This window comes from Orcinus orca, chromosome 11 (assembly GCF_937001465.1).
Source record: "Orcinus orca chromosome 11, mOrcOrc1.1, whole genome shotgun sequence".
Lineage (NCBI taxonomy): Eukaryota > Metazoa > Chordata > Mammalia > Artiodactyla > Delphinidae > Orcinus > Orcinus orca.
This window is the reverse complement of record NC_064569.1, coordinates 91,089,599-91,117,315: the sequence shown is the minus strand read 5'-3', so window position 1 is coordinate 91,117,315 and position 27,717 is coordinate 91,089,599. Positions and strand designations below refer to the sequence as shown.

The 27,717-nt window shown below is 37.5% G+C and overlaps 1 protein-coding gene across 33 annotated transcripts in view; it reads left to right on the top strand.

Annotated features, from left to right (window-relative positions):
• The window catches only part of RBFOX2 (RNA binding fox-1 homolog 2), a 261,734-nt gene that overhangs the window by 221,396 nt on the left and 12,621 nt on the right, over nucleotides 1-27,717 (top strand). For 10 of the 33 annotated variants that reach the window (XM_049694662.1, XM_049694661.1, XM_049694664.1 and 7 more), the window contains 7 exons: nucleotides 2,113-2,166; nucleotides 11,348-11,440; nucleotides 14,235-14,295; nucleotides 17,591-17,644; nucleotides 17,766-17,860; nucleotides 18,957-19,099; nucleotides 22,851-22,890. In XM_049694662.1, coding sequence (XP_049550619.1) covers nucleotides 2,113-2,166; nucleotides 11,348-11,440; nucleotides 14,235-14,295; nucleotides 17,591-17,644; nucleotides 17,766-17,860; nucleotides 18,957-19,099; nucleotides 22,851-22,890 — 540 coding nt within the window. Of the gene's footprint in view, nucleotides 1-2,112; nucleotides 2,167-11,347; nucleotides 11,441-14,234; nucleotides 14,296-17,590; nucleotides 17,645-17,765; nucleotides 17,861-18,956; nucleotides 19,100-22,850; nucleotides 22,891-23,986; nucleotides 25,921-25,940; nucleotides 25,984-27,717 lie in introns of those variants that run through there. The other 23 variants (XM_033417294.2, XM_033417295.2, XM_033417298.2 and 20 more) reach the window with 10 other exon arrangements.

Sequence of the window (27,717 nt, the reverse complement as noted above, 5' to 3'; positions counted from 1 at the left end):
TGGAGGTCTGTGAAAATGGAATGCATCCTCATCTGTCAGAAGTGTTTTCTCTGTTGAGGCAGAAAAATAGTGTCCACTAAAGATCTGCCTAGGCCAGTTGTCAGTGATTTCTTGAAATGTATAATGCCCTTCTCATAAGACACTAAGTGCAAAAAAAAAATAAAATTTTCATTGCAGGAGATACCTGGTTGCTGTCTTCTTCCACGTAGTTAGTACCTATCAGTGTTTTAGAAGGACAGAGCAGAGATTCCATATTCTATTTTATTTCCATTTTATTACCTCTGCAAACTTGATGAGTACCTTCTTTTAGTCTCATTTTCCTTAACCAGTTCTTACTCTGGAAGGTTATTATAAAGATGAATTAGAAAATGTAAAAGAAAACAAACTCTAAAATACCATACAAATTTCAGTTTTTTTGTTTTTTTGTTTTTTTTTAAATCATTTGGATCGGTTTTATTTATTTATTTATTTATTTATTTGCGGTACGCGGGCCTCTCCCTGCTGTGGCCTCTCCCGTTGCGGAGCACAGGCTCCGGACGCGCAGGCTCAGCGGCCATGGCTCACGGGCCCAGCCGCTCCGCGGCATGTGGGATCTTCCCGGACCGGGGCACGACCCCGTGTCCCCTGCATCGGCAGGCGGACTCCCAACCACTGCGCCACCAGGGAAGCCCCAAATTTCAGTTTTTTGGATAGACATAGAAATAAAATAAAGTGCCCCCCTTCCTGAAATAAGACATTTTCCTCTTCCCTTGATTTTTCTATTAGATGGTGAGACTGGAATCAAGTCCAGAAGTCTCTTATTCTAGAAAACTTGGGCTCTTAATACATGTTTTTTTGATAAAGATAGTAATGATTCAACCCAATAAGAAAACATGATCTCTGTTTTGCTCTTTTCGTTTTTTAGTTTCTTCACATTTCCCAAAGTCTAGTTTGAAATCCAAGTGAAATAGATAATTGGGTCTGTGAGTCTAGTTCTCAAAGGGAAATGTGAGCCAAAACGATATTGGAGATTTACTGTACATTCCTTCAATTCAGCTCATTCAGGTATTGATTAAAACAGGTAGTTTTATCACCTTATATATACCTCTCCTCCAGATAATTACTGTGTTATTTGTATGCCCCTCTAATCAGCTATTTAGCTACCTAGCAATAGAGTTATTTAGGTGGTGTATTTTTAGCTTTGTTTGATTTTCCAAATGTTAAAATATTTAACTAATTTCGAAACGAAGTTATTATTTTAAATATTCTAGATGATGTTTATTGCAGAAATATTGAAGTGGCAAATAAATATCGATAGAATCATCCATAGTGTCCATGAATGTTTGGTATGCTGGAAAATGGCATGTAGCCTATGGAGATAACACATATATATTTATTGATTGGGAAAGTTATTCATAGTATATGAAGTTTAAGAAAAGTAAACACACACACACACACACGCGCGCGCCTAAGGAAAAGCTGGGAAGGCTGTGTACCAAAATGTTAAGGTGTTGGGATTGCAGATGATCTTCATTTTTTGTTTTCCCTTTTCCTTTTTGTTTATCTATATTTTCTATTTTTTTTTCAGTAAATGTGGTTTACTTTTATTTACTAAAAAGAAAAAAAAAGGAAGGCCTTACTTGTTAGTCCAATAGTTAAGACTCGGAGCTTCCACTGCAGGGGGCATGGGTTCGATCCCTGGTCAGGGACCTAAAATCCTGCATGCCGTGGCAGGTGCGGCCCAAAAAAACAAGAAAGGGAAGAAAAACAGCCATCAGTAGTATATCTTTCTACTTACGATTTCAAAAGTTAGAGATATAGTTAGGAAAACCCCCAGTTCTTGTCCATGTGAAGAAGCATGTAATACAGTGACGCTGTGAATAACTTCTGAAAACCGCTTCCACTATAAAGAGGTGAATAATGCGTGAGTGAGTGAATTAAAAAAGGAAAAATTATCAGCTCAATGATGAGGAAAAATCAACAACTGATGCTGGGACCTACCAACAAATAGAAACATGGATGTTAAATAAGTAGTTTAAAGAAAAAAAACCACCTCTTCCTCTTTCAGAAAAAAGTAAAGTATATGGATAAAAAGCTGAACATGAGTAAATGTTTTTATTTTTGTCTCTGCAGCAGTTTGGCAAAATCCTAGATGTAGAAATAATCTTTAATGAACGTGGCTCTAAGGTAAGCTCCATTTCAGTGTTGTGTGCTTGGTTTCTTTTAGTTTTGTTTTATTTAAAATAGTAAATAGTCAGAAAACTTAAGCTGTTTTTCAAGCCTGCAAAAAGTATCCCAGTGAGCTAGCTTGATTAGGTTACCTCTAAACATAAGCCACTGCGTGGCCAGATTTCTCCTGAATCTTTCTTAAATTGGGAGAGTGATGGTGTAGAAACAGGAGAGGTTTGAGGGGAGAGTGTGGACGTAGGGAAGAAAGGCTGTAGGAGATGTCAGTCCTTTCTCAGATTTAAATTTGGCCTAAGCTTCTTACTGTAAAGGACGAGAGAGAAGACTGGAAAAAAGTGAAATTTTGTGAGAATTCTAGTCTGAATTCTACCAGAACAGTTCAGCTTTTAAAAATCGAACTTCAAAATGACATACTTAGAACAAATTTAATATTTCAGTTGTTCAGTTGACTTGTTCTCTCTGTTCAGTAAATTCTGATAAAGCTTGAAAACAGGGAGTAGTGACTCAGGTATTCACTGTGGATTTCCTCCTTTAAGTTATACCCAGATAGGCAAGCTTCAGGACTGAGAGTCACTTCAATTACAAATACAGTGAGTTGGGGTTTTTTTGCATGAGGATGAACATAATAATTTACTGTTCTAAATTCCCAATCTGTATGATTTAGAATTTTTATGCACTAAAATAAGCAGCAGTGCTTTTAGGAATGAAGGAATTGTAAAGTCTTACAAATGGTGTTGTGAAAAAATATTTGATGAACTGAATTTCAGAATGTTTTATGTGAGAGTTTTCTTCTTCCTCAACAAATGGAATACACTCCACAGACACAATCAGCTGTGGGCAGGCTTGTAAATATTTACCTTGCTATGTTCAGTTCTACTTGCATTTTTAGGTTAGACCAGTTTTTGAAATTAATTTTCATTTGGTCATCCCTACTGAACTTTGAAAATAGCCCTTAGCTATGATTAAATCTCTTAAGAATGTAATTTGAGAAGAGCTAAATAAGTAAGCTAATATTTACCTCTCTTAATTTCCTACTCCAAATTCACCATACTTTGGGAACTAATAACATATCTACAGAGTTATATATACTTCCTGCCCCCATCTGTACTAATAAAAATGTTTGTGCTTTCCTAATGCTTCTGATTATTATTCCCTTCCTTTATAGAATGCATCAACACTAAAAGTGTTTAATTCTGACTATAATAATTATTTGTTTATTATTAAAGAGGTAATTATACTCTAAGCTTTCAGTTTTCAGTTAAAACAAAAAAAGGTTAATTATGCCTATACAGAACTTTCTCCAGCACTTAACTTGGTAAGTATTTTTAAAGTGAAATCTATTCAAACTGTAACCAGTAAAACTGTTTATACTTGTAATTTCCTCACAGTGGATTTCTATTCTTTTGTTGTATAGTTTGCTGTTATTTTTTTGTGAACTTTTTAGATACAAGATAGAAAAATGACAATGGTTTAGAGATGAGAAGCACATGAATGTGAAATAAATACATGAAGATTATTGACCACACTGTTTATCTGAACCAGTATAGTTTAAATGCTTTTGGTTTTAAGTGTTTGCACTTAAAACATTCTTAGCTAGACTAACAACCGGAAGCCCAATAAAATTCTATCAGGCATTGAGGACTTTGCTCCTTACCAAGAAAATAATTTGATTGAATTCTTGTGAAGCAAAGGAAATTGATCTTTCTAAGGCTTCTTTCATTGACTTCAAGGATTTGCCTACTACCAAAAAATTTTTAATTTACCCGATTCAATTACTCCTCCCCTGTAATTTCCATTTTAAAATGACACAAGCCTTCCTTTTCTCTTTGGGGAATCTAAAAGTATATGCTGCCTCTCTCAGCTTGATGCTGTGTCCTCACTGCCCTTTTTTCTTTGGGCTGCTGAAGGGTAGACAGACTGTGTACTAATTGGAAAATGTTTTTAAAACAAAGCACAGAATTCAGAATTGCATTGGACCTGCCTTCTAGAACTGATACAAAAACCTGTCTTCATCCTTTGCCCTTCTTAACTGCTACCTAAGGTTCTTAGCTGGAATGGGCTCATTAATAGAGATTTATTTTGGAGTCAAAACCTAGATGCGTCTTCTGGGATCCACCTGAGATAAATTAATGAGTACTTTTCTTTTTGTAAATTAAGTTTAGTTTCTCATTACTTTTGTGTCTGGGGTTGACTATAAAATTACAACATGTCTTGAAAGGAGCCAGAGAAAAGGAGACTTATATGGTCCTATTGGTTAGCTAAGAATTGCTCAGTCTTTTAACAGAGTGCTTTTCTGTACAGAAATTAGCTTTATTGAATTTTTTCTGAAGCAGTAATGGAAAAACTGACAAGTTTTTAGAGATAAGTAATACTTACATGTAAAACAGTATTTAACCAAGTGACTGCAAAACAAAAAGCAACTCTTTATTACCATGTCTTATTTTTTATGAGATCGTTGGCCCCGGGTTTGAGAATATACCCCCTTAAAAACATAAGTGAACACTGTCTTGCTGCATGCCCATTCCTTCCCTGCCTGCTAGTAGTCTACCTTTCCACCTTGCCTGGAGAGTAGAATTTCTGTGTTCCAGAAAGTAGTTGTTTCTTTGTTGTTGACTATTTTCCTTTTTTCTTCTTTGACCTTCATATTCTGAATTTGGTTTTTATGAAATGAATTTATTTTGTTTACATGCATATACATACATACATATTTATTTAAATTATTTCATTTGATTTTTGAAAGTGTTCTTTTTACTCCCTACTCCTTTGTAAAAACATAAAGTCAGCTGTATTTAGTTTTCTGTGATTAACTGAAGCAAAGATAGACTATCCTTTTGAAAATGTTTAATTAAGATATGTGATGAAAAATGATACCCCTTCCAAAAAGTTAACTAATGTCCTCACATAGAATCTAGAAAATGATTAAACAGATACGCATAGCATTATTGATTCTCCAAATTTCACCAGTCGTGACAAAGTAGTAATACAAACAATAAGAAGTTAGTGTATAGGGAGAGTGGCCATATATCCTGGTTTATCTAGGATAGTCCCAGTTATACTTGTTGTCTTAGCAATTAATAATGTCCCCTTTCTCCCTCAAAGTATCCTAGTTTGAACAATAAATTATATTGTCATTCTCCTTATAGATCCTTTGAGTAACAATTTTTAAAAAGCACCCTTTTAAAAACCATTATAAAAGGAAAACATGACGTTTAATGAGAAGTAAGGGGGGAAAGCATACATAGTTCATTAAATGGAATAGTCACAATATTCTCATGTATTTCCTTCCTTTTTTCTTTTTTTCTCACATATTCTCACATAGAATCTTAAACAGAGCACTGAACAGTGGTCACCTAGTTCAACAGCCAATACTCTTGACCTTGTACTGTCTGCTAGACGCTTTTAGTAACTGAGCACTTGTTTTCAAAAGTTTATTTCACTGTTGAAATTCAGACCTTCCACCATCCTGTTCACTATCACCCAGTCCCATAACATTTTGTTTGTGATAATTATCCAGCTTATTTTAAAAAGAAATACAAAGATTCTAACATTTATATTTTCCATAAAGTTTTGTCAACATACTTTGAGTATACTTGTCACTTTTGAAGGGACGCGTTTTATAAATATTGAATGTATAGAAGCTCTTCTTCTTCACACAGTGTCAATTGTTAAGTCCTCTAAAGGACTGCAGAATAGAGCACAGCAACAATTATTGAGATTTCTAGCAGATTTTTAGTTAATGTGTTTGCATTACTTCTCTCAGGTGGATTTCTGGAATGATGGGAATCTGGGTTTGGGTTAAGCTTATGTTTAGGCTGGAGTTAGGGAAGATAAAACCTCTATTCCCATTCCTCAGACACAAGAAATATGCTGTAATTTCTCTCCTATTTCCCTGGCTTTTGATTTTATGCAAAGGGAAATTATTTCTTTCCAAATATAGTCAAAAGACTGTCTTTGAAATTGCACTGAGTAGGCCTTTGTGATTTTCAGTAAAATTTGATGGGTAATGCTGAGGTGAAATGTTTTTCATTATACTTAAAACTGAATTAACAGTGCATGTATTTCCAAAAGTCTTAGTTTATTTTCTTTTGCTACCATTTTATGGGTTTTAGTTTTAGTTTTCTTTTATTTATTTTTTAATTTCTGTGTTCTGGCCATACCCAGGAGAACCTTCTGGTTTTGATTTCTCCCTTAAAAGTTACATGGTAAATTTTCTTTCTCATTCTTCTGAGATGGAAAAATTCAAAGATTATACAAATTTAAAAATATTTTTACAATGCTCATCCTGTTGCTTGTTATTTACTGCAGTCTGAGGCCAGACTAAAAAGGTGACAGTTATTCGGCTCCTGTGTGCCCTTGATGACAAATGGATGTCAAGGCAGATAATAAAATTTTTGTCACACTCTGTAGAAGTTTTAACCATGACCATGTACCTGATAAACACAGCATCCCTCAATTTCCAAAAGACAGCTAAGATAGCTGGTAAATTGTGAATGTAGCACTGGTGTATTTAAATTGCTAACATAGAAGAACTTTGGGAGCTGAGAACTTTAGGTAAGAGTGTAAAGGTGTAGACCTTCATTGCCCAGTGCAGCAACCACGTTGACCATTTGAAATGTGGCACATCTCTAAATTGAAATGTGCTTTAAGTGTAAAATAGACACCAATTTCAAAGACTTAGCTCAAAAAGAATATTAACATCTCACTCATAATGGTTTCATAATGATGCCATGTTGAAATTATAATATGTCGTATATACTGGGTTAAATAAAATACATTATTGAAATTAATTTCACTTGTTTTTACTTTTTTAATGTAGCTAATAGAAAATTTGAAATTATATATGTGGCTCATGCTGTATTTTTGGATATATTGGATAGTGCTGGTATAGACAAATGTTGCAACATCATTTTTTTAATTTAAAAATGAAAGTTTACTTTTTGTTTATCTTTTATCTTCTTACATACCTGAAATATGTACTGTTAAGGGTCTGACTTTGTAGCTATTCAGACTGTTATTATGTTTCCCTTTTTGATACCTTGTATGATCATTTTGAAGCTCTTCTAAGGAAAATGTGTTAGGTTTAGACATAATTGTATTAAATTTTTTTCAAGGCAAGAGATCCAAATGACCAGAATTAATGTGAATTAGATTTCCAAGAATAAGGGAACATTAAACATAATTTCGTGGAAGAGAGTTTTCCTATTAGTAACTTTTTAAGTCTATGAATATCCTTGGCTCAATTTCTGGCACATTTTCAAAAGTGCTAAATTTTATTGAAGAAACAGTACATTAAAATTTTTTTCAAGCCTTATTTGAGTTAATATTCTTAAAACCAAGTTGTAAATGTGACAGATAAGCAAGCAGGAAGTTGAGTTGATGGAAAACCACCTGTTTGAAGTTTCAACTCAAGAGAAAAGTATTTAAGGACAGTACTCCAAAAATACAGGTTATGCTTCTCATCTTCCTAATCACAGACCTTAATTCTGAGAGATATATACTCATTTCCTAGTGCTTCTGAACAAATTATCACAAACTTGGTGGCTTAATACCACACAGATTTATTAGCTTACAGTTCTGGAGGTCAGAAGTCCAAAGTGGGTCTCACTAGGCTAAAATCAAAGTGTTGGAGGGCTGTGTTCCTTCAGGTGGCTCTAAGGGATGCTCCATTGCATGCCTTTTCCAGCTTCGGGAGGCAACCCACATTCCTTGGCCTATAGCCCCCCTTCCATCTTCAGAGCCAGCAACAGCCAGCCCAGCCTTTCTCAGGCCGCTACACTCTCCAATTCTGACTCTCTTTCCCTCTTTCACTTCTAAGCACCTTTGCGATTACATTGGGCTCATCTGGATAATCCAGGATAATCTCCCTATCGCAAGATCATTAATTTAATCACATCTGCAAAATCCCTTTTGCCATGTAAGGTAACATATTCACAGGTTCTGGGGATTAGGACATGGACAACTTTGGGGGGGCTGTTATTCTGCCTGACACAAGGTCTATTTATCTTCGAAGGAAAGAAAGAAATCCTATTACCTCTGTGTTTCTTATCAGGAGTCCCAAAGTATCAACAAGGCCTTCTGCCTCCTCTTTACGCTAGTAAATATGCCTGCAAAGACTGCTTCATTTTGGGGCTTCCCTGGTGGCGCAGTGGCTGAGAGTCCGCCTGCCGATGCAGGGGACATGGGTTTGTGTCCTGGTCCAGGAGGATCCCACATGCCGCGGAGCAGCTGGGCCCGTGAGCCATGGCCGCTGAGCCTGCGTGTCCGGAGCCTGTGCTCCGCAGCGGGAGAGGCCACGGCAGTGAGAGGCCCACGTACCGCAAAAAAAAAAAAAAAAAAAAGATTGCTTCATTTTTATGTCTTTGATATCTTGATTAGCATTTCCTTTAGTTTATAAGCACCTTTCCTTATAAAACACTTTTAAAGCATTTAAAAGTGAAATTTTGTTCCAGAATACTGAAGTTATATTGAAAAAATCTTACACAAGCAGACTTTAATGTTAAACTTCGTCATATGCTGACTGTAAGATGCTAGCACTTATGATACCACACAGCCATTGTGTCACAGATGGTCCATCAACACATTACAGAAAGAAGGGTCATAGAACACATTTAGCAATTAGATTTGAAAGAGAAAATTAGAAGAATTGTAGGACTAATATAGTTTAGTAAATAGAATACTGAATTTCGGTTTCAAAGCTTAATTTCTAATTTTCTCACCATTAGCTGTAGGAAAAAGCTACATGGAAGGAAGAAGACCCTGTTGGTGCTCTGGGCCTTGTTGATGCTTGAATACTTAACCTCAGATTGGCTCAATGTCTTTACTTTCAAAAGGAAACGAACAGGTTTATCCTTTCTACCCCATGGGTGCATTTAAAAGACACACAAGTATGTGTGTATGTATGTGGGTGTGTGTAGTCATAATGCTAAAGTTAAAAACTTGTATATTAGCCTCTACATAATCTGCTGTCCAACCACTAGTTTATAATTTATTAATTTAACCCAGGGCATAAAATGTATAAGGCTGTGACAGTCCGTTGAAATACAGCTTATAGAACTTACAAAATGTGATATAAAAACTCATCACTATCTGTAACCTTTATTTTATTTATTTATTTATTTATTTAGTGGTACGCGGGCCTCTCACTGTTGTGGCCTCTCCCATTGCAGAGCTTAGCGGCCATGGCTCACGGGCCTAGCCGCTCCGCGGCATGTGGGATCTTCCCGGACCGGGGCACGAACCCCTGTCCCCTGCATCGGCAGGCGGACTCTCAACCACTGCACCACCAGGGAAACCCTGTAACCTTTTTTAAAAGGTTTAACTTTCCTATTGGAGGATTCTCCAGGATCGGATAGCTGGCTTCCTGTCTTCATCAGATGCTAGTGTAGATGACAAAGGGAATAACTAATTAGTAACTTGCCCTTGTACACCTTGAGTTGTCAAAGTGGCTATAACATGTTGATATCAAAATTTGTTTCTGAAAATGTGTTCGCATTGATATTTTCAACACATGTACATTTTTAAAGAACATTTTGAATTAAAATTACCCATAGTATTCCGTCCTAAGCTACATATATTTTAAAAAATTTCTGTCAGCTTAGCATTTCACTTTCTAGATATCCACATTGAAGGTAGAGATAATCCATTGGAATCCTCCGTGGATTGCCACCCAGCCATGTAGTCATTTAAATGCTGAGAAATCAGATCCTTCAGAATGATGGAGTTGCTTTTATAAAATCTTATTGAGCAATGCACATTATTTACCATCTCAGTTAAAAATATGTTTTGTATACATAGGAGTACTCATGGTATTAATAAGCAGCAAAGCAGAACTTCAGTGAAAGTAAAGGTTCAGGTTATCCTACAATGGCATATTCAAAGAATGCTAGAGGGACAGTGAAGCTGTTGAGACATGAGGACTGTCTCAGAAAATTCTAAGAAGTTACCACTCTACAGATATAAATAGCTTGAGAAAATTTTATAGTTGCAGAGTGGAAAGATAAGGACAGAGCACCTAGAATGAAACTGATATAATGCTTTGTCAAATAGTCCTATAGTATATAGTAAATCCTGCTGGTGTTGAAATTGATAGAATGATAATGACCCAGGCAGTCTTTTCAGATTTAATGTGAGCCAAGGAGTAGAGTGGGTTAACTCCCGGTCTCCTGCTTTTTCTATTTAATAAATTAAAACTCCATGGTTGGTTGGTTTGTTTTTCAGCGTCTACAATGGACAAATAAATTAATCCTAACTCAGAGTAGCAACTGTATTGCTGTTTTATGGTATTTGTTTCCTATTAAATAGTATGCAACTGATGTCACTAACATAGATCTCATTCCTGTTGCCTTTTTGATTATTCCTTTTTCTCTCTGCATATAGAAAAAACTAATACATTTAGTAGCAGATGTAGGCTTCGACAAAATTTAGGCAAATTTGGGTAAGCAATTTTCTGAAATTCAGCTGAACATATTTTTACTCTTGAGTGTCAGTCTGGTTGTTTAAAATTTGCATTGAAGAAAAGTCATAATTGACCACTGCTTAGTGGTATTTTCGTTTGCTTAGACAAACATGAGTGCTCTCCTCTTCCACACCCAGTACCCACAGAATCAAGCATGAACACTATATCTTAAATTATACCGTTCCCAGAGAAGTTGATGGTGCTATAAGCAACAGGTAAAGTGGGGCTAAAACGATTAGACCGCGTCAAAAACTCATTATACAAGGTTTGCACCTAAATATCAAGTTCCATGTAGAAGTTACTGGGGAATAATAGATTTAATTATTTTTGGTATTATATAAAAGGATATGTATGTTAGCAGCATGAAATAAGAAAGGTAGGATTTTTTAAAATGTTCAGATTCTCAGTTGAATAGTGTGACCCGAGTAACTCTATACCTTAATTTTGGTCTGGCCTCACATGCTTTATGTTTTATTTTGTTATTGTTTTTATTGTTGTTAATTACATTATTATTATTATCACTACTACTACAGTTCTTCATTCTTTTATTGGATTTAATTTCCCTTTACAAAATATGCATGGACCAAAAATGTGACTTTGGGAGAGTATTGCTGAGTTGTTGCTGATGTCAGTTTCATACTGTGATATTTTTTTTCTATTTACCAAGAGATCAGTATTTCAATATAACGATGTGCATGTTTTCCCCCCTTCTCCCGCTGCATGCAGGGATTCGGGTTCGTAACTTTCGAGAATAGTGCTGATGCAGACAGGGCCAGGGAGAAATTACACGGCACCGTGGTAGAGGGCCGTAAAATCGAGGTGCATGTCTCCAGCAATTCAATTTCTGGTTTATATTCTTACTTCTCTCTATGTATTGCCTCACTTATTTCACATGTGGAACCCTGTCTCGTCTGTGTTTTTGTGTCTCTGTGTCCTTTACCTCTTGCACTAAAACGCGTAAAAGTAACACTTCTATCCTCCCCCTCCCATTTCTTGGTTGTTTTGGGGTTTTAATTTGATCTGCTGTGTGCGAATGTATGTGTATTTGTTTCTCATTTACTTTTTTCCTCCAAAATGTTCATCCTTCTACTCTCTTGATTTCTTTCCTTTGCTTCAGTTTGCGAGACTCTGAATTCCTCTAATCAGGCCAAAATAAAAGTAACTTTTAAAATGTCTACAAACTACCCAATTTAGAAATGTGTCCTATGATGAATCAAGGGGCCAGCCAGTGTCCTCTCTCTCTCGGGAGGCCAGTTCGCCTCCGCCTGCGTGTGACAAGTAAGGAACAGAAGATCACAGAGGTTGGGGGCGGGGAGGAAAGAATCCAAAACTAATGTGGTTTTCAAATATATTTACTATCTAGAATTTCAACAGTTACTGGAGGGTTGGGTGGCTGCCTGTGGAATGTGCTAGTACTGTGAGTGAGTCGGCCACCTCGTGCTCACCAGCCCTTTTCATAACGCAGTGAAGGTTAACTGGCTCCTTTCCCCTTTCCCAGTTTTTAAAAGTATGAAATATAAAAGCCACCATCTTGAGTAAGATGTCTGCATATTTTGCTTTTTTTTTCCCCCTCCCTTTCCAATGGTTTAGCATTTAGGGCCCTTCACTTGACTCACTCTTTCCATGGTAACTATACACAATGCTGGCGATGGTGCCCGTTGGCGGTAAGTGAAACAAAAGCACTAGAGAAGAAGCTTTTTTAAAATGTAATTACAAACAAATAAGAAAGAAAAAGTCCATCTGCCATCTCACATTAACACTACAAAATGTGATTTGACTTGCTCCTCTTCCTTTTCCTTTCCCCCTTTTATTTTCAATGCTGTTGAGTAATGCCGCCTGGACTTTGGATGTACACATTGTTTTGTAGCAGTCTGAGCTGTTTGAGTACTGACGTCATGGTGATTTTTTCCCCTTGCACATCTTACTCAGAGTTACTGAACTCCAGTTTGGCTGGTTTTATTAATGCACTTCCTGCCCCCACTTCCTTTCCTCCTTTTCCTCTTTCCCAGACCTCTGTTTGTAGCTATGACTGTTCTTTCTTTGCTCTTGACAGCTCTCTCTCCTGCCCGTGACAGCCTTCCTGACTTTCTCTCTTCTCTTCCCCGCTTTTTTGTTCTCCTTACCCAAGCTGTCTTCCTACCCTTTGCCCTAGTCCTTCCCCACCCCTTCTCTGTTCTGTGCAGCTATTGGTCTCTTTTGCTGACTGGTGGTTTCTGATTGGTTCTGGCCATTTTTCCTTTAAGTGCTTGGGTGCTTTCTGCTCTAGCAGCTAGTGGAAGCTCTTGCCCCATTCTAATCCTTGTCTGTGAGAGCCTCGCTCTTCACTTTCTCCTGTCTTTCCAAAATTGATTGTTTTTTTCTTTCTTTTATTTGTGTGTGTGTGTTTTTTAACTGCATGCTCTCAGTCTCATCATTGTTGTATCCCATTCTTTCTTTTAAATGTGAAATGTTGATATGATTTGGTGGGTCAAACTAGAGTAAATGGAGTTTCCAGCTCTCTTCCTCACATAGGAAGATCATCACTATACAAATCCTGAAAGACATATTATTAAAACATTTTTGGTTCCAATTCTACCTAAAATTGATGTGGTTTTTTTTTTTTTTTTGGTAACAAATTTATCACTATTCAAATTTACCATAATATAAATTCCCAGAGCGAAATAAGACATATTATATTTTGTATGTTTTATAATTCTTTTAAAAACTGGCCTGTTTTTATATACCTGACAACATAGTATATAACCAGGTTCTATGGTAAGGCTTTACCCTCCCTGCAACAGCTTTGAGGCTGGTTCTGACACTGGGCTGCAGTATCCTGGCTTCTAAGCTCCATTCATCTTTTCTTCATCAGCACCATCTTTGTAGCGTCTACTTATCTTACCACTGAGAATGCTTTAATTATGCCGTTCTGTAATGAGGGTAGAGAGTACCATAAAACAAAAGAAACATAAGCTTTATTTTTTGAATTCTTTTAAGTGCCTGATTTAAAGGCCTCTTGAAAACTTTCCTCTTAAATGAATAGGCCACATAATCTAGAAAATTCAAAATGGTCCTGAAGTCTGTCAGCATGGGAATCTCAGTTCCTATATTTGTTTACTGACCTCAAACAGTAAAATCTCATACAAGCATATAAAAAAAGCTGAACATCAGAACAGGTAAACTCCACAGATTTTTTTTCCTATCTTCCTATAAATTTATTTCCTGACCAACGTAGCAAGCCTCTGTTTTGTTAATGAACTTCAAAGTTCACGTGCACACAGAGCTGTTTCCAATTACTTTTTTCCGTATTTTCTCAATGCAGAGACTTCTCTGTTTAAAAGATCTCCAAAGAACTTGCAGATGTACTTTTTCTTTGGAGGCCTGGATGGTAAAGTTGTCCTAGTTTTCCATTTGGAGACCAAGAAACTGCATTTTACTCTTGTTAGCCTCATTTAATGAACACTTTAATTAAAATACTATTATTAATATTTTATATTGTTATATTAATTATTTAAATCAATTGTCTCTGAAATTTACATTTTAAACTGAATACTTTGTTATTGAATGAGCACCTCCATATTCCCTAATGTGGTTTACTTCCTCCCTGCCCCTTCTTTCTACTTTGTATCTGTAGGTGAATAATGCTACAGCACGTGTAATGACCAATAAGAAGATGGTCACACCATATGCAAATGGTAAGAGGTTACAAGTCATCTTTGGAAAGATGTCATTTATTCTCACAAACATCAAAGACTTTTTCTTGATTTCAGTCTTCAGTTTGTTTTGTGTACGTTGAAGTATTTTCTTTACCTAGGAGAGTTAATTTTTATAAATTACCTTTTTTTTAAGTTTTTTTAGTTATTAAGGTGTTATAGTCTCAGTAAAGTTCATTTTATACAGTGCGAACACATCATTTGAGGTTACCTATTAACCCAAGTTAGGCCCCCCGTGGGCACCCTCTTTTTGTAGCTGCTGTAGTTCTTTGTAATATGTTAGGCTTGTCCAGGATACCCCCTGGATCTTACTTATCTGAACATAATAATTGGAATAATTCTTGACCCCTTGTTCTCCTTTTAAAGGAATGGTCTAGAGGCAGCAGCCACGGGGTGTGTGTGTTGGGCAGGGGTACGCGCGCATATTTTCTATTCCGTGGCTACCTGTTATACAGTGAGTTTTATAAATGTTTCTCATGAAGAAGGAATTTTTCTGTGAATATTTTGTCTAACAAAAACAGAACTTTTGCTTCAGTTGTCAAATTTAATCTAGACTCATACTCCCTAAGTGAGGTAGGATATAGTTTTAGTCTGTTGTACAACAGTGGTTTTGCAAGCTGTGTTCTACAGGACCATCTTGGGGGGGAAAAGAAAACTGAATGGACTGGGTCTTGAGGCCTACAGCTCTACTTTGGTGGACCTCATTCTCTGTTGTATATTTTAGAGTTGTGCATAAGATTTTATCTAGAATAAAAAGGGGAGTTTCTCCCCTTTTATTGCTTTATAAAAGTTTGAACCTACTGCTAGAGTATGACAGTATGTGCTGGTAGTATCTTAAATCAAGTAGAAGTGTATTAGTGTTGAGTCTATCCCAGGAGGTCTTCAATAAATATGTGTAGCCCAGCTTTTCAAATAGATTATAGAAATCAGCATAATTTGCATTTATCAGCATAATTTGCATTTTCCTTACTCACTTTACTAGTGGTATATCTTGGGATACCACCACCTTCCACTTTACCTTTTGTTTTCTTCTTTTCACTGCTACCACAGAAACAGAAGTTTCTGCAATTTTGATAAAAATCCAATTTAAACTAAATCAGAAGGAGAGTATGTCAGATTTCCTTTCGATCCAGCGAGAATGGTGGAGCAGAACGAGCTGCTGACTAGAATTGAGAAGACAGAAATTCTCCTTCTAGATTTGACTCTTCATTTTCCTCTGTGACAGTGGGCCAATTTCCTAACCTATCTGATTCTGTTGTCACCTCTGTCAAGTAGCAGTCACAGAATTTTAGCACCACAAGGCTCTTCTTTAGAAGTCATTAAAATCCAACCCTCCTAGCTTATTATCTAGGAAATGAAGCCCAGGGAAGTGTAGTCCTTACTCATTGTCCCAGAGGTGGTACCTATCTTACCGCTCTCTTTGGGTTTTGTGAAAGTCAAATGACATAAACACATACAATACAATGTAAAAATACATTTGTAAAGTGTACAAAACTAAACGTATTCAAGATATTGTTGACAGTGTACCTTTATATACCATTATTATGATGTGCATCCATTGTATGCATTTAAAGGGAGTGCTTAAGTAATAGTGCCATTGATAGGAAAGGAAAAGTTCACTTTTTAATATTATTCTAAATCACTATTCAAGCCTACTGGAGCCAGACTTTAGAAACATGCAGCTCCCGTGTTAGAGATTCTGAAAAGAGTGTGCTAGGTGCCTTCTGGTGAATTCTCAGCATTTTAGTTCATGTTGGCTTTGAGTCCCTTGATTTGTCTAGTTGAAGAACATTTGTGCTTTTGCAACTCCAGTAGGATTTGAATCCAGATTTTGAAATTTTTATGCAGCATAATGAACAGGCATGTCTTTAAGCACATAAAATAATGAATGGGGGATTGGATTGATTCCGAATGAATGGATTTTCTCTTGAATAATGTCTTTGCTTATAGCCATTGAAATCTGTTAATTGGCCTTTTCTTCTTTCCATTCACATATTTATAGAGTAGCAGTGGCACAATGTTACAATGTTATAAAAGAATTAAACCAAAGAGCCAATCTTTCAGAAAAATAAAATGGCATATTTATGTATAAAATTCAACAAATATTTATTGATTAAAGTTTTCACATGGAATTCTACTCTAACTATCAGTGGGTAATAGTGCATTTTTCTTTTTTTTTTTACTACTTGCCATATTCCTGTAAATCTAAAAAAGGGAATGTAGAAATGAAATTGATATCAAACCTAATGTTGTTTGGAAATACTTAAAATTTATAAATGTTTAAGTTAATGTTCAGCAGCGGTCTTGTATCCATTAGCTTAAAGGTCTGATTAACATAAATATGCTTATTGCAAATTAAAATCTCAGAAGACATGCACCAAAGTTGGGAATGTACCTTGAATTTTATCATTGCATGTCTCTCCTTGGTGCCTTGGTTAACTCCAGTGAAATCCCAGTGGGAAATCCCAATGAAGGAAGATTTCCATTTACCCAGAATACCATTAGCATGGTATAAATGAACATGGAATTCAGAGGTCCAGGTCAAATTTGAATTCAGTCAAAGGATACCCTTATCAAACAATTAGAGTAGTAAACAGTGTTAAGATGATATAGAAGACAGCGCATCACAGTATGATAGAGAATGATATATATTCTGCCTTTTTCCTTCTTCTAAACAAAGATTAGGTCATTAAGCCGTTCTATGAGAGACCGTATACCAAATCCCAGGATTTATTTATATTTCTTTTTCCTTCTCTCATTCCCTCTCCATCTTCTTACCTCCCACTTTTTTTCTCACGTCTCTTTACCCCCACCACTCCCCTGCCAAATCTTCATTATCCTTTCACCGTGCTAGTCCTGCTTAAAGATGATCAGGTCCAGAAATGTCATCACCCTCTCATGTAAACCCCCACTGGCTTTCTAAAGAGAAGCTGGTACCAGGCAAAAATGAACCCAGAGGTGTCTGAAGCCAACTTGCACATCACTCCTTTTCCTTAATATTCCTCATATAGTTTTTTGTTTGCTTGTTTGCTTGTTTGTTTGCGGTACGCGGGCCTCTCACTGTCGTGGCCTTTCCCGTTGCGGAGCACAGACTCCGGACGCACAGGCTCAGCGGCCATGGCTCACGGGCCCAGCCGCTCCGTGGCATGTGAGATCTTCCCAGACTGGGGCACGAACCCGTGTCCCCTGCATCGGCAGGCGGACTCTCAACCACTGCGCCACCAGGGAAGCTCCTTCGTATAGTTTTAAATGTTTACTGTCCTCTCTTCCATTTCAGGTTGGAAATTAAGCCCAGTAGTTGGAGCTGTATATGGGCCCGAGTTGTATGCAGGTAGTATTTAAGTTAATTTTTCCATTTGTGTTATTTATATGTATTTTAAAAATCTATTGTTTTTCAGTTTCCTATTCCTTTGTAATCTTTTTGCACTTTTTCATTTCTTAAATGCACTCAGCATCCAGCTTTCAAGCAGATGTGTCCCTAGGCAATGACGCGGCAGTGCCCCTGTCAGGAAGAGGGGGCATCAACACTTACATTCCTTTAATCAGTAAGTAGCCTATGTTGACCTGGCATGGCTTTTGACTGTTGTGAGTAAACAGTGATGTGTTGGTCTTTTTTTTCCCCCAAATATAATACATAACTGAAAAGGAGGCATTCACGAGAAAGATAAATACTATCACAGTGCCCTGTCCTGCTAATTAGCCTGTGCTAGATAGAATCTTTTTGACCAAATGTTAAGATGGCCAAAAAGCATAAATAGTTGGAAAAGTTAGAAGGGGGTGAGGACATGTAAAGAAAATTTTAGTCTGCACTTTGTAATGAAGAAAACAAAAGAAGTAATTATTTGTGGAATGTGTTGTACATGTTATCTGCAAGTCAGCTTTGGGCCCTTGAGTCGAATATCACTCAAAAGCCCCTCCAGTATTATTGCTTATTCTCAGCTCTGTTGATATCTCTAAAGTCATTTTGACCTGAGCCATTTAGCCATTTAGCAAGAGACATAATTAAACAGAGTTCAGTGGACATGGAATCAGTGTCTCTGTGTGCTTTCTAGAGGACAGCACATTTAAAATAAGCCCTTAGAAAATGTCTGCCTCTTTAAAGGATTACAAGGCTGCAGGGGAGAGGTAGTTTCCCTCTCACCTCACATTTCTGAATTGAAATATTTTAGATAAAGAATAAGGTTGACTAATGAAATGTCTGAAGACTACTGTGTGCCTTGGAGTGTGGCAGCATGTCAAAACACAAAAGAATATTCTTATGAAGAATAATTATTATATGCAGGTAATAACGTTTGGAAACAAGGTTAATAATTAGCCAGTGAAAGAGTTTATATCAATCAATTTAAACTGCCCATAGAAATTTAAAGTCTCGTCTCCATTATGGCAGTAGTGCTCCGAGCTTCCTGACCCGTTTCTCCTCGGCTTGCATTGTAAGGCTGAAATTGGGAAGAAACAAAGAAAACTCACTCAAGATTTGTGATGAATGAGGCATGGAGTCAATTAGTTTGGGCATATTGTATATTTCCATTTCTTTTTGAGAAAAGATGTAATGTCGAGGTGTCTTTCCTGTAATTGGTGCAAAGCAAGCTGTGATTGTACACGTGCTGTTGAATGCAAGTTGGCATTTCTGTCGTATTTTGGGTCTCCCTTTAGTTCCTGGCTTCCCTTACCCAACTGCAGCCACCACGGCGGCCGCTTTCAGAGGAGCCCACCTGAGGGGCAGGGGGCGGACAGTGTACGGTGCAGTCCGAGCGGTACCTCCAACAGCCATTCCCGCCTATCCAGGGTAAGCAGTAGATTCCAAAATAAGCAACCGCACAAAAACAGAAAACCATGGCCCTCGTATAACTTCTGGGATGTTGCCGTGCCACATAGTAGAGATTCTGTGAATATTTGCAAATTAACGGATTAGATGGAAAGAACCATACCATTGTCAGAATGTAACAAAATATCAATTCATTATATAAATCTTCATTTTGGCCACCTTAAGCCCTCACAGTAGTGGCTTAAGACAGTAGCCAGAGCTGTCTTGTGTTCACTAGCAGTGTGTTGGCATGGAGTTCACTCAGCATCGCACGAATTTGGATTAACACTCCTGCAGAGAACCAAACTAGAAGCTCAAGATTGTAGTGCAAGACTGCATCTGCTGGATTCACGCCCCTCACCACCACCCTTATTGGGGCTGAGGCTCTCACATGTGCCCTCCCTTGTGGTTTCACCGCCTGGGTGGTGAGCAGCAGAGCTACTTACCCACAATGGATTTGCTTTCTTTGTAGGAAATGGATTAAAAGAGGTTAATTCAAAGATGAACCAAGTCCAATTGAATCAAGGGAGAAAGGGAGAAGTAGGAAGAATTAAACTACAGTTGGCTTCCGAATGATAATAAAACAACTAATGGAGCTGAGCATCCTTCACCCTTTGATTTTTGTATGGAGGGTGTCTCATGCAGTGGAATGATTCCATAGCAACAAATAAATCCTTTGTTATTGAATGGGGGAGAAGGAGTGAAGATGGCAGGTTTTGTTTTCAGTTGTTTTTCAGTGTCAACCTAAAATGTATATTTTTGTAAAGAGTGGACTTTTATAAGTTAGTTGTATCAGGACTTTCTTTCTTCAAAGATGTGACGTTTGTGTTCTTCATCTTTTCTCTGCCTGTGACGGGTTTTTTTTCCATATTCTTAATGAAGAATAAACAGTGGCAGAGGAGCCTATTCATTGCTACATAGTTAAAATGTAAAGGGAAAGAGCCTCCTTTGTAGGTCCTTTTCTGACAGCAAAATTGACTGTGAGGTGTACTAATTTAGCATTCATTCATAGACCAAAGGGACATGCCATTTGGGGTCCTTAATTACACAGAATTAAAGCATTTTTATCAGACAAGACAAATATGCATGTTGAAATGGGCAGGCTTCAGAAGCCACTGGAAGGGAACGACTTTAGAAATAAACTTGTTTGCAGTTTATAGATGTTTAAATCCCATGCATTCCATCATCTCCATCTTCTGCCATTACTTACTTTTAATTTTATCCTTTTTTTCCTCTCAACTTGACCTTTGACCTTCAACCTCTGACATCTCCTTTTAAAGAAGTGAATAAAGATGCAGTATTGTTTCATCAAGAAATAGTCAAGTAAAACATAAAACTGAACCTTGGAAGTTCTACACACTAGGAAAATTGTTTTATGAAGCATCTTCCATTTCAATCCAAGAGATTTTACCATCATGTTTGCAAAGAGATACTGCTCACCAGAAACATGGGACTTCTTTATTTTGTAATATTCCTGAGTTACTTTATAAAGTGGTTGAATTCATTCCTATTCAATATAGGTCATTTCAGTATATTGGCCAAACTTGAGAACCCGTTCTCTACCAAGTCTGTGTCAGGTATATATTTGCTCAAAGATATTTTATCTTTATGTCTAATCACATCAATTTCTGTGCATTACATTGAACACTAATTTCCCATGTTTTCTTTTTTATTAACTAAACCACCTGTTTACATGGAAGATGGCAAGGAATAAGTCCAGTATTTTATGAGGAATGGCCTAAAATTGCTTTTCAGCTTAGTAAACTAATTTTATCATTAATCATTGTGTTCTAGCCTCCTTGTGGCATTTGATATAGGGAATATTGGAATTCTTCTAGAATTTGGGTGAATATTCCCAGTGAGTGATACAGCTTAGCATAAAACGTATTCCTTTTTAATGCCACCACTCTTCTCTATAGAAGAAATATTTTTCAGTCATTGCCTATATCCCCTTACTGAAATAGTTGAAGGCTAATTAATCACCACTTGGCATCAGTGCTTTGCATTTTATCAGCCTTCGCATTATGAACAAGTCTCTTTTTTACTAAAATGCAATTGAGAGACAGATTAGTGTCTAATATCATACTTTAACTGCAGTTGGAGACTGTGAAAATGGACAGAATTCAGCTACCTGAACCTCACGGATGAGTTTAATTTGCCTGTTGTATAATACAAGGGCACAGCATAATAGGGGCATTGCAAAGTGTGATCATACTATCCAGTAAATACAACAAAATGTCACTGGGAGTAGAATTCAGAAACTTTCCAACTACATATAAAAAATAAGTTATTTTCATATTCAAGTTAAAAATATAATTTGATAACCTCACTTGCTAGTTTGTTTATTGTAACAGAGAAGGTAGTGGTGAAAATTTCCAGCTTGTTTAGGTGAATAAATGATAAATAGATCTTCTAATTTTACATAACCAAATCTTGATTTAACGAATATGAATAAGGAAGTCGTCTTTTTTCTCTACTGCTATTCCATATCTTTTGGTCCCAAAATAATGTTTTGGGGAAGTTATATGCACAAAATACCTCAAAAAGTTTGAAATCTATATTTTAATTATAATAGTTTACTGTTGCTTAGGATTAAAAAAAGAGTCATGTATTTTGTTTGTTCAATACAAATTCATTTTCTAAACAGAGAGTAAACACTTCTATTCCTAATCAGCTACCTTCTCAATTTTATTCATTTAAATAAAACAGGTCATGCCCAGAACCTCAGTTATCAGTTGAATTTTTCAGAATTCCATGAATATTCTTATGGTCAAAAAAGAACCCTTAAAGTCTTCCAATTACTCCTCCCACTCTGGATTATATTGTTACTATCTGGGATCCCCACTGCACCTTTCAATTCTTGGACCTTGGACCAATCACCTTAACCTTTAGCTCATTACCTCTGCTTGTGAAAGCAATGCATTGTGGGTATTTTTGGTTGTGTTTTGTTTTTTTTTTTTTTTAATTACATTTCTCTGTTTACTTTGGTCAGAATTGATTGACTTGTTTTTCTGAGGTGTTGCATTGGTTCTTAAAATGCTGAATAATAATACTTTGCATGCTTGTGTGATCAGCCAAATCTTATCGCATGTCTAATGTGCAGGGTAAAAAAGCAGGTGATGTATGGATATCAGGAAAAAAATTACATGTTACTATGAAACTGATAACAAAATACTAAACATAATTTTGAAACATACTTTGCATACAGGTCCTGCCCTAGTGGAATTCTTTGGGTTCTTTTTCATGTTAACCCCTCTCTACACAACCCCTGCCCACCCCCACCCCCACCCCCTCACACACACACATACACATACACATACACACACCCCTTTTGGAGCTCTTTAAAGAAAAACTTCCTCTTAGGACAAACTTATTTTTTAAAAAATACTCCAGATATGAAAAGTTGGTGTTTCCAATCCAACAGATTTTCAATAGCTGTATTAGGCCCTCTGGGAATACACTCTATTTTTTTCATCCTACTTTAATTACCAAATTGGCAGGTGGTTCCTTCCAGGGTTTCCTTCCTCCCCTGCCATGCCTGTCCCGGAGCTGCCGAGAGAGCTTGTGCCCCTGTGCTCCTCCTGGCTGACTGACCCCGGCCCCAAGCCCAGGGTCCGTATTCATACATCACCTGCCCGTGTAGAGCGCATGTGCATGCTGCCGTCCTCAATAACCGGAATGTGTTTCTGTTCTTTTGTTTTTTTGTTTTTGTTTTTGTGTGGATTTTCTGCAGTGTGGTTTACCAGGACGGATTTTACGGTGCTGACCTCTATGTAAGTACACACACCGGGGCCTTCTCGACCCCATCCCCTGACGAGCCAGCCTTTTTTTTCTGTTTCTTTGGTTTGGTTTGGTTTTGTTTTTCTTTTTTTAATATAATTTAATTTTTATTTTCATTTTCCTTGTGGATATATATATATATATTTATATATTTAAGAATGCAAGCATGCTTCTCTGCCACTGCGCTTGCCCCTGGGTGCAAAAACTAAGCCTCTGGGTTTCCTGATCATTGCTAGAGTCAGTCTACTGGACATATTCTTTTCCCTTCCCTACACCCACATATGTTCTGTGTATCACAAATATACTTGCGAGATGATCAGCAGGTTTAAAGTCTCTTCTTACTGTCGTCTCATGTGCATACATAAATAACAGGACTAGCTTAGCCTGAAACCAACTCTTTCCCTTTTCTGCTTTTCTTCTCATTTCACATCCCTCTTTAGATCATTAGAGCTTTGATTTATGTAGATGGCAGGAAGCTTTCTGAAATGTGTGTTTTCCTGTTTCACATACTTGGAGAGAGCATTGTCTTGTGAAAGTGAAATAAGGAACTGATGCCAGTGAAGGGTGGGTAGGAATAAGAGAAAACCACATACTCAGTGCATAAGGCTTTTCTGTATCAGAAGGTCCACAGCCAGTGGGGCTTTCTTCTTAACAGCCATCTAGAGGGAAACAAGGGGCATCATTAGCAACCTAGACTCTTTTACAAACATTTGACCATTGTACAAGATTTGTTGATTCGACCAGCCATGCTAACATCTTTATTACCATCCATTATTTAAACAGTCTAGCTATAGCTCAAGTTCCATGATTGGTGGTCACGTATTATTTAAAATATGGACAAAGTGATCTGACAAAAAGAGTCAAGTTTTTGAGTTTTGCAAGTCTTTTATTAGGACCTCTCTCCAAAGATCTTTTTCTGAATGCAAGCTTGGTCTAACCACCCACATTGTTAAGACACAATTTCCTGAGAAAAACTTGTCAGCATGAAATGATTCCTTGGGCATAGGGTAGAATTGTCTGGAAATGCCTTCTCCACCCTAACCTCCCCAGAGTCAATAAGGGTACCTTTTTAATGAACTGTTTCCACAGTCTGCCAGAGATTCTCAGCAATCTGAAAACGTTAATGAACTTTCAGAATGCACTTGGAGGCCCTCTGTGTTGCAGGAACTAGAGAAAGGATAGAGCAGCCCTCTGAGATTCGGTGGGTGAGTTGTACACACCTGGCCTGTTTAGAGCAGGCCTTCAAAGAACGCTTTAATTTTTTTTTTTTTTTTTTCCCGGTACGTGGGCCTCTCACTGTTGTGGCCTCTCCCGCTGCGGAGCACAGGCTCCGGATGCGCAGGCTCAGCGGCCGTGGCTTATGGGCCCAGCCTCTCCGCGGCACGTGGGATCTTCCTGGACCGGGGCACGAACCCGTGTCCCCTGCATCGGCAGGCGGACTCTCAACCACTGCGCCACCAGGGAAGCCCCAAAGTACACTTTAATTTAACACATGCTTGAAGGAACCTTAGCCATGATTTGGTACAGCGCTCTCACTTTGTAGATATGTTTCTTAGAGAGATTGTGACTTACCCAGATTACCTAAATTATTTGTTTAGCCAAACATAAAACCCAAATAATCCATATTTCATTAACTCTCTTAGTACTTTAATTAAAATCCACAACTTTCCTCCAGTGGTTTTCAAGAAGTAATGAAAGATCTTTTTTTCTTGTGCTCACCGTGAAACCTGAGGGTTGGGAAACTATATCCTACTTTTACACCAAAGTGCACTTTTCTAAATATACGTATTTATATATGCTCTTAGCGTGTACATTCTCCCATATACATTAGTATCCATAGTCTCATGACACTCATCTTTATGTTATTTAAGTTGTTTTCTTGAAATCTGGTCTATTAGAGTACACTTCCACTTGAATTATTTCTGAAGTCAGGTTTTTTTTCTCAAATATCTTCCTTATTTGGGTATTTCTTAAGTGTGGCCTACTTCTACTTTATTAAGTCAACCAACCAAATATTTGTTTACAGTTCTCTCACTTCCTTAGTTTACAGTATATGATTTTATTAAGAGAGAGATGGTTTTTCTGTAGTCGTTGAGAAAATACTCTTGAATCTTACCGACTGGATCACCTTATCAAGCTGAACAGAAGTAGTTCAGTGACCTTGCCGAAACATTTTTTTGACCAGTGGCCCCTTGTTGATGAAAAGACTGAATAGTAATGGTATTTTTAGTTCTTGTCTTAAAGCAGTTACTTGGAGGAAAAAGTAGTGCTGAAATAATACCCGAACTCAAGAATGAAAAACAAGAATACGTGAGGAGGGAACTGTTGAGTGAGGCCTAGTGTCATTTTTAATACCGCTTTTAAAACTTCATATTCCATGTTCCACAAACAAACAACAAAAACCTCTATCATTTTACCTTGAGTTTGTTTCTCTTTCTCTCTGTACATTTTCCCTTATGTGGAAATCTATCAATATGCATTTAGTTCTCGTTTCCTCAGAAAAGAAAGAGAGGAGGGTTTATCTAGTATAAAAAGTGCCCTGAACCCAAGCTTGAAGAGACAACATGAGGGAAAAGAGTTTAAGTTACTGATTTTATTTAAGTTATATTAATTTAGGCTATTAACCGTGAAGGTTGTTTGTTTTGTTTTGATTATCTCTTTCCCTGTTCTGCTCTTAGGCCGTAATCCCTGCTAGCCATTTTCTTCCTCGCTGTGTCTTTTGTGACACATTCCTCTCAGGAGAACTGATCTAGCAATTGTGCCCATGATTTGTAAAGAGATTCGCCTTGCTGACTTGGGAGTATAGCAGATAGATTATGTGTCTGCCCGCCCCGTCTTTTTTTCATCAGTAGAAAAGACATCATTCACCCTAATTCACTTTTTTAATGGGATAACAAACTGCTCCTAATTCTCATCCTGTGAAAAGCATGCTTGCATCCAAAGGAAAGAAAAGGCTGGTGGGCCCCTTAGCGGGCTTTTTTGTATGATTGTTTTCCTTCCACAGCTGTGTTTTTTGAACTGCTCTTCCTGTGTTCTGTTATAGAATAGTCTTACAGGAACCAATCATTAGCGCTAAAATACCTCAGGTAGGAGTGCCAGTGTGACCTGCCAATCAATCAGATTGTGGATTGCAGTGAAAAAATTGAATTATACTAACCATTCCAGCTCCACGTTAGAGATGGGAACAGAGGCTTTTTTGGACAAGCAAGACTTGTGAGCGTGTGATCTAAGCCCTGCTACCTCAGCAGTGCACCCAGTCGAGTTCCTTACAAGAGGGCACGTCCTCCAAAATTCAGTGCTCCTGTCCCATTGCCACACATCCGCCCCAGGTGTGTTATACGCACTGTCCCGTCACTGCCACCTCTTTTAGTTTGTCAATCACATTTATCCATGGTGTTTAAACTGGTCTTCTATATTTGGAGAGCTTAGAAATTTGGGACATTTTCTCACTACTGTGAAAGAAATGAGAAAAGGGAGAAGGTAGAATCCATCTAAACAGGACTCTGAATCTCGAATTGGACCCTGTCGTGAAATCATAGTAGTAATTGGGCTGTGCTGCTACGTAAGTTTGAAGTTGTCTTAAAAATCTAGACTTAAAATTGAAACATGTATTTCCCTTGCCCTCTTTTCCTTTCACCTTAAAACTAGATTAGTGAGTGCATTTGGATAAGGATGCACTGTTAGATTTGCTGAGAGCTGGGTGCTAAGAAAAAGAAAACAATAGACAGCTTTTCACAATTCAGTTAGTTTATTTATGTGGCTACCCAGCAAGCTGTGGGAAATGAACTGATTCGGGGAGGCGTGGAATAGTAGTGTTCGACAAGGTTAGTTAATTAAACATCATCTCTCATCCATCATAAAAGTAGTAAGTGGAAGATACCAAGTTGGTCATAAAAATTTCTTTCCTTAACCCCAATTTTAATAAGATAAATTTAAAAGATTTTCCTTAAAAATTTTTCCTATCTACTCTTCCAACTAGGTAGGTCTCTCAATCAAAAGCAGTAACAATATTATCATTATTATGAGTTTTGTATTCACATCTGCGTTACTCACATTTAATGAAAGGTGCCATATTGCCACGGAAGAACTCTGTTCTCCTAACGAGCCCTCCTCATACAAGTTCAGTCTAGAGCAGTGCATCTCAGCCGGAGAGGGGAGGAGGGGAGGGGAAGGAGGGAGTTAGAATCGTGTAGAGACAAAGTGATTCCCAGAGGCACAGCCTTAGACCCAAGCTAGCTGGACTGGATCTCTGCTCTGCTGTAGTGATTTGAAGCATCACACCTTCATTCTCTCCGCCCACCCCCCCCACCCCCCACTCCCCTTGCTCTATAAATCTATACATCACATGTAGGGAACAAGCTTTCATTTTGTCTGCTGGTCTTGAAGTACACATTCTTCTCCTCAGTGTCACATTAATGTCATTGTCTTCCAGGTAGAAAGAAGGTGTCTTGACATCACATGCTCACCAAAGTCCTGTTTTATTGTAAATCCTAAAACAAAAAAGTAATAATAAAATTAATGGCCAGGTGAAAATCAAGACAAGGGAGGATTAAACTTGGATAGGCAGGGAAAGGTCAGGTGTAAGAGGGAGGATACGTAGAACCCTTCCATTTTGTTCTAGTTAAAACACAGCTACAGAGCTGTGCAGAAGAATCATGTGGTCAGCGTGGCAATGCTATAAAGTTCACTAGACAATAAAATTGGTTCAGAGTGGAGTAGAAAATCCCTAGGAGGTGACATTGGGTAATGCAAAAGTGAGACTTTAACAACAACAAAAGGATCTTAAAGGTAACAGCATTTTCCTTTGAAAAAGCTGGAAG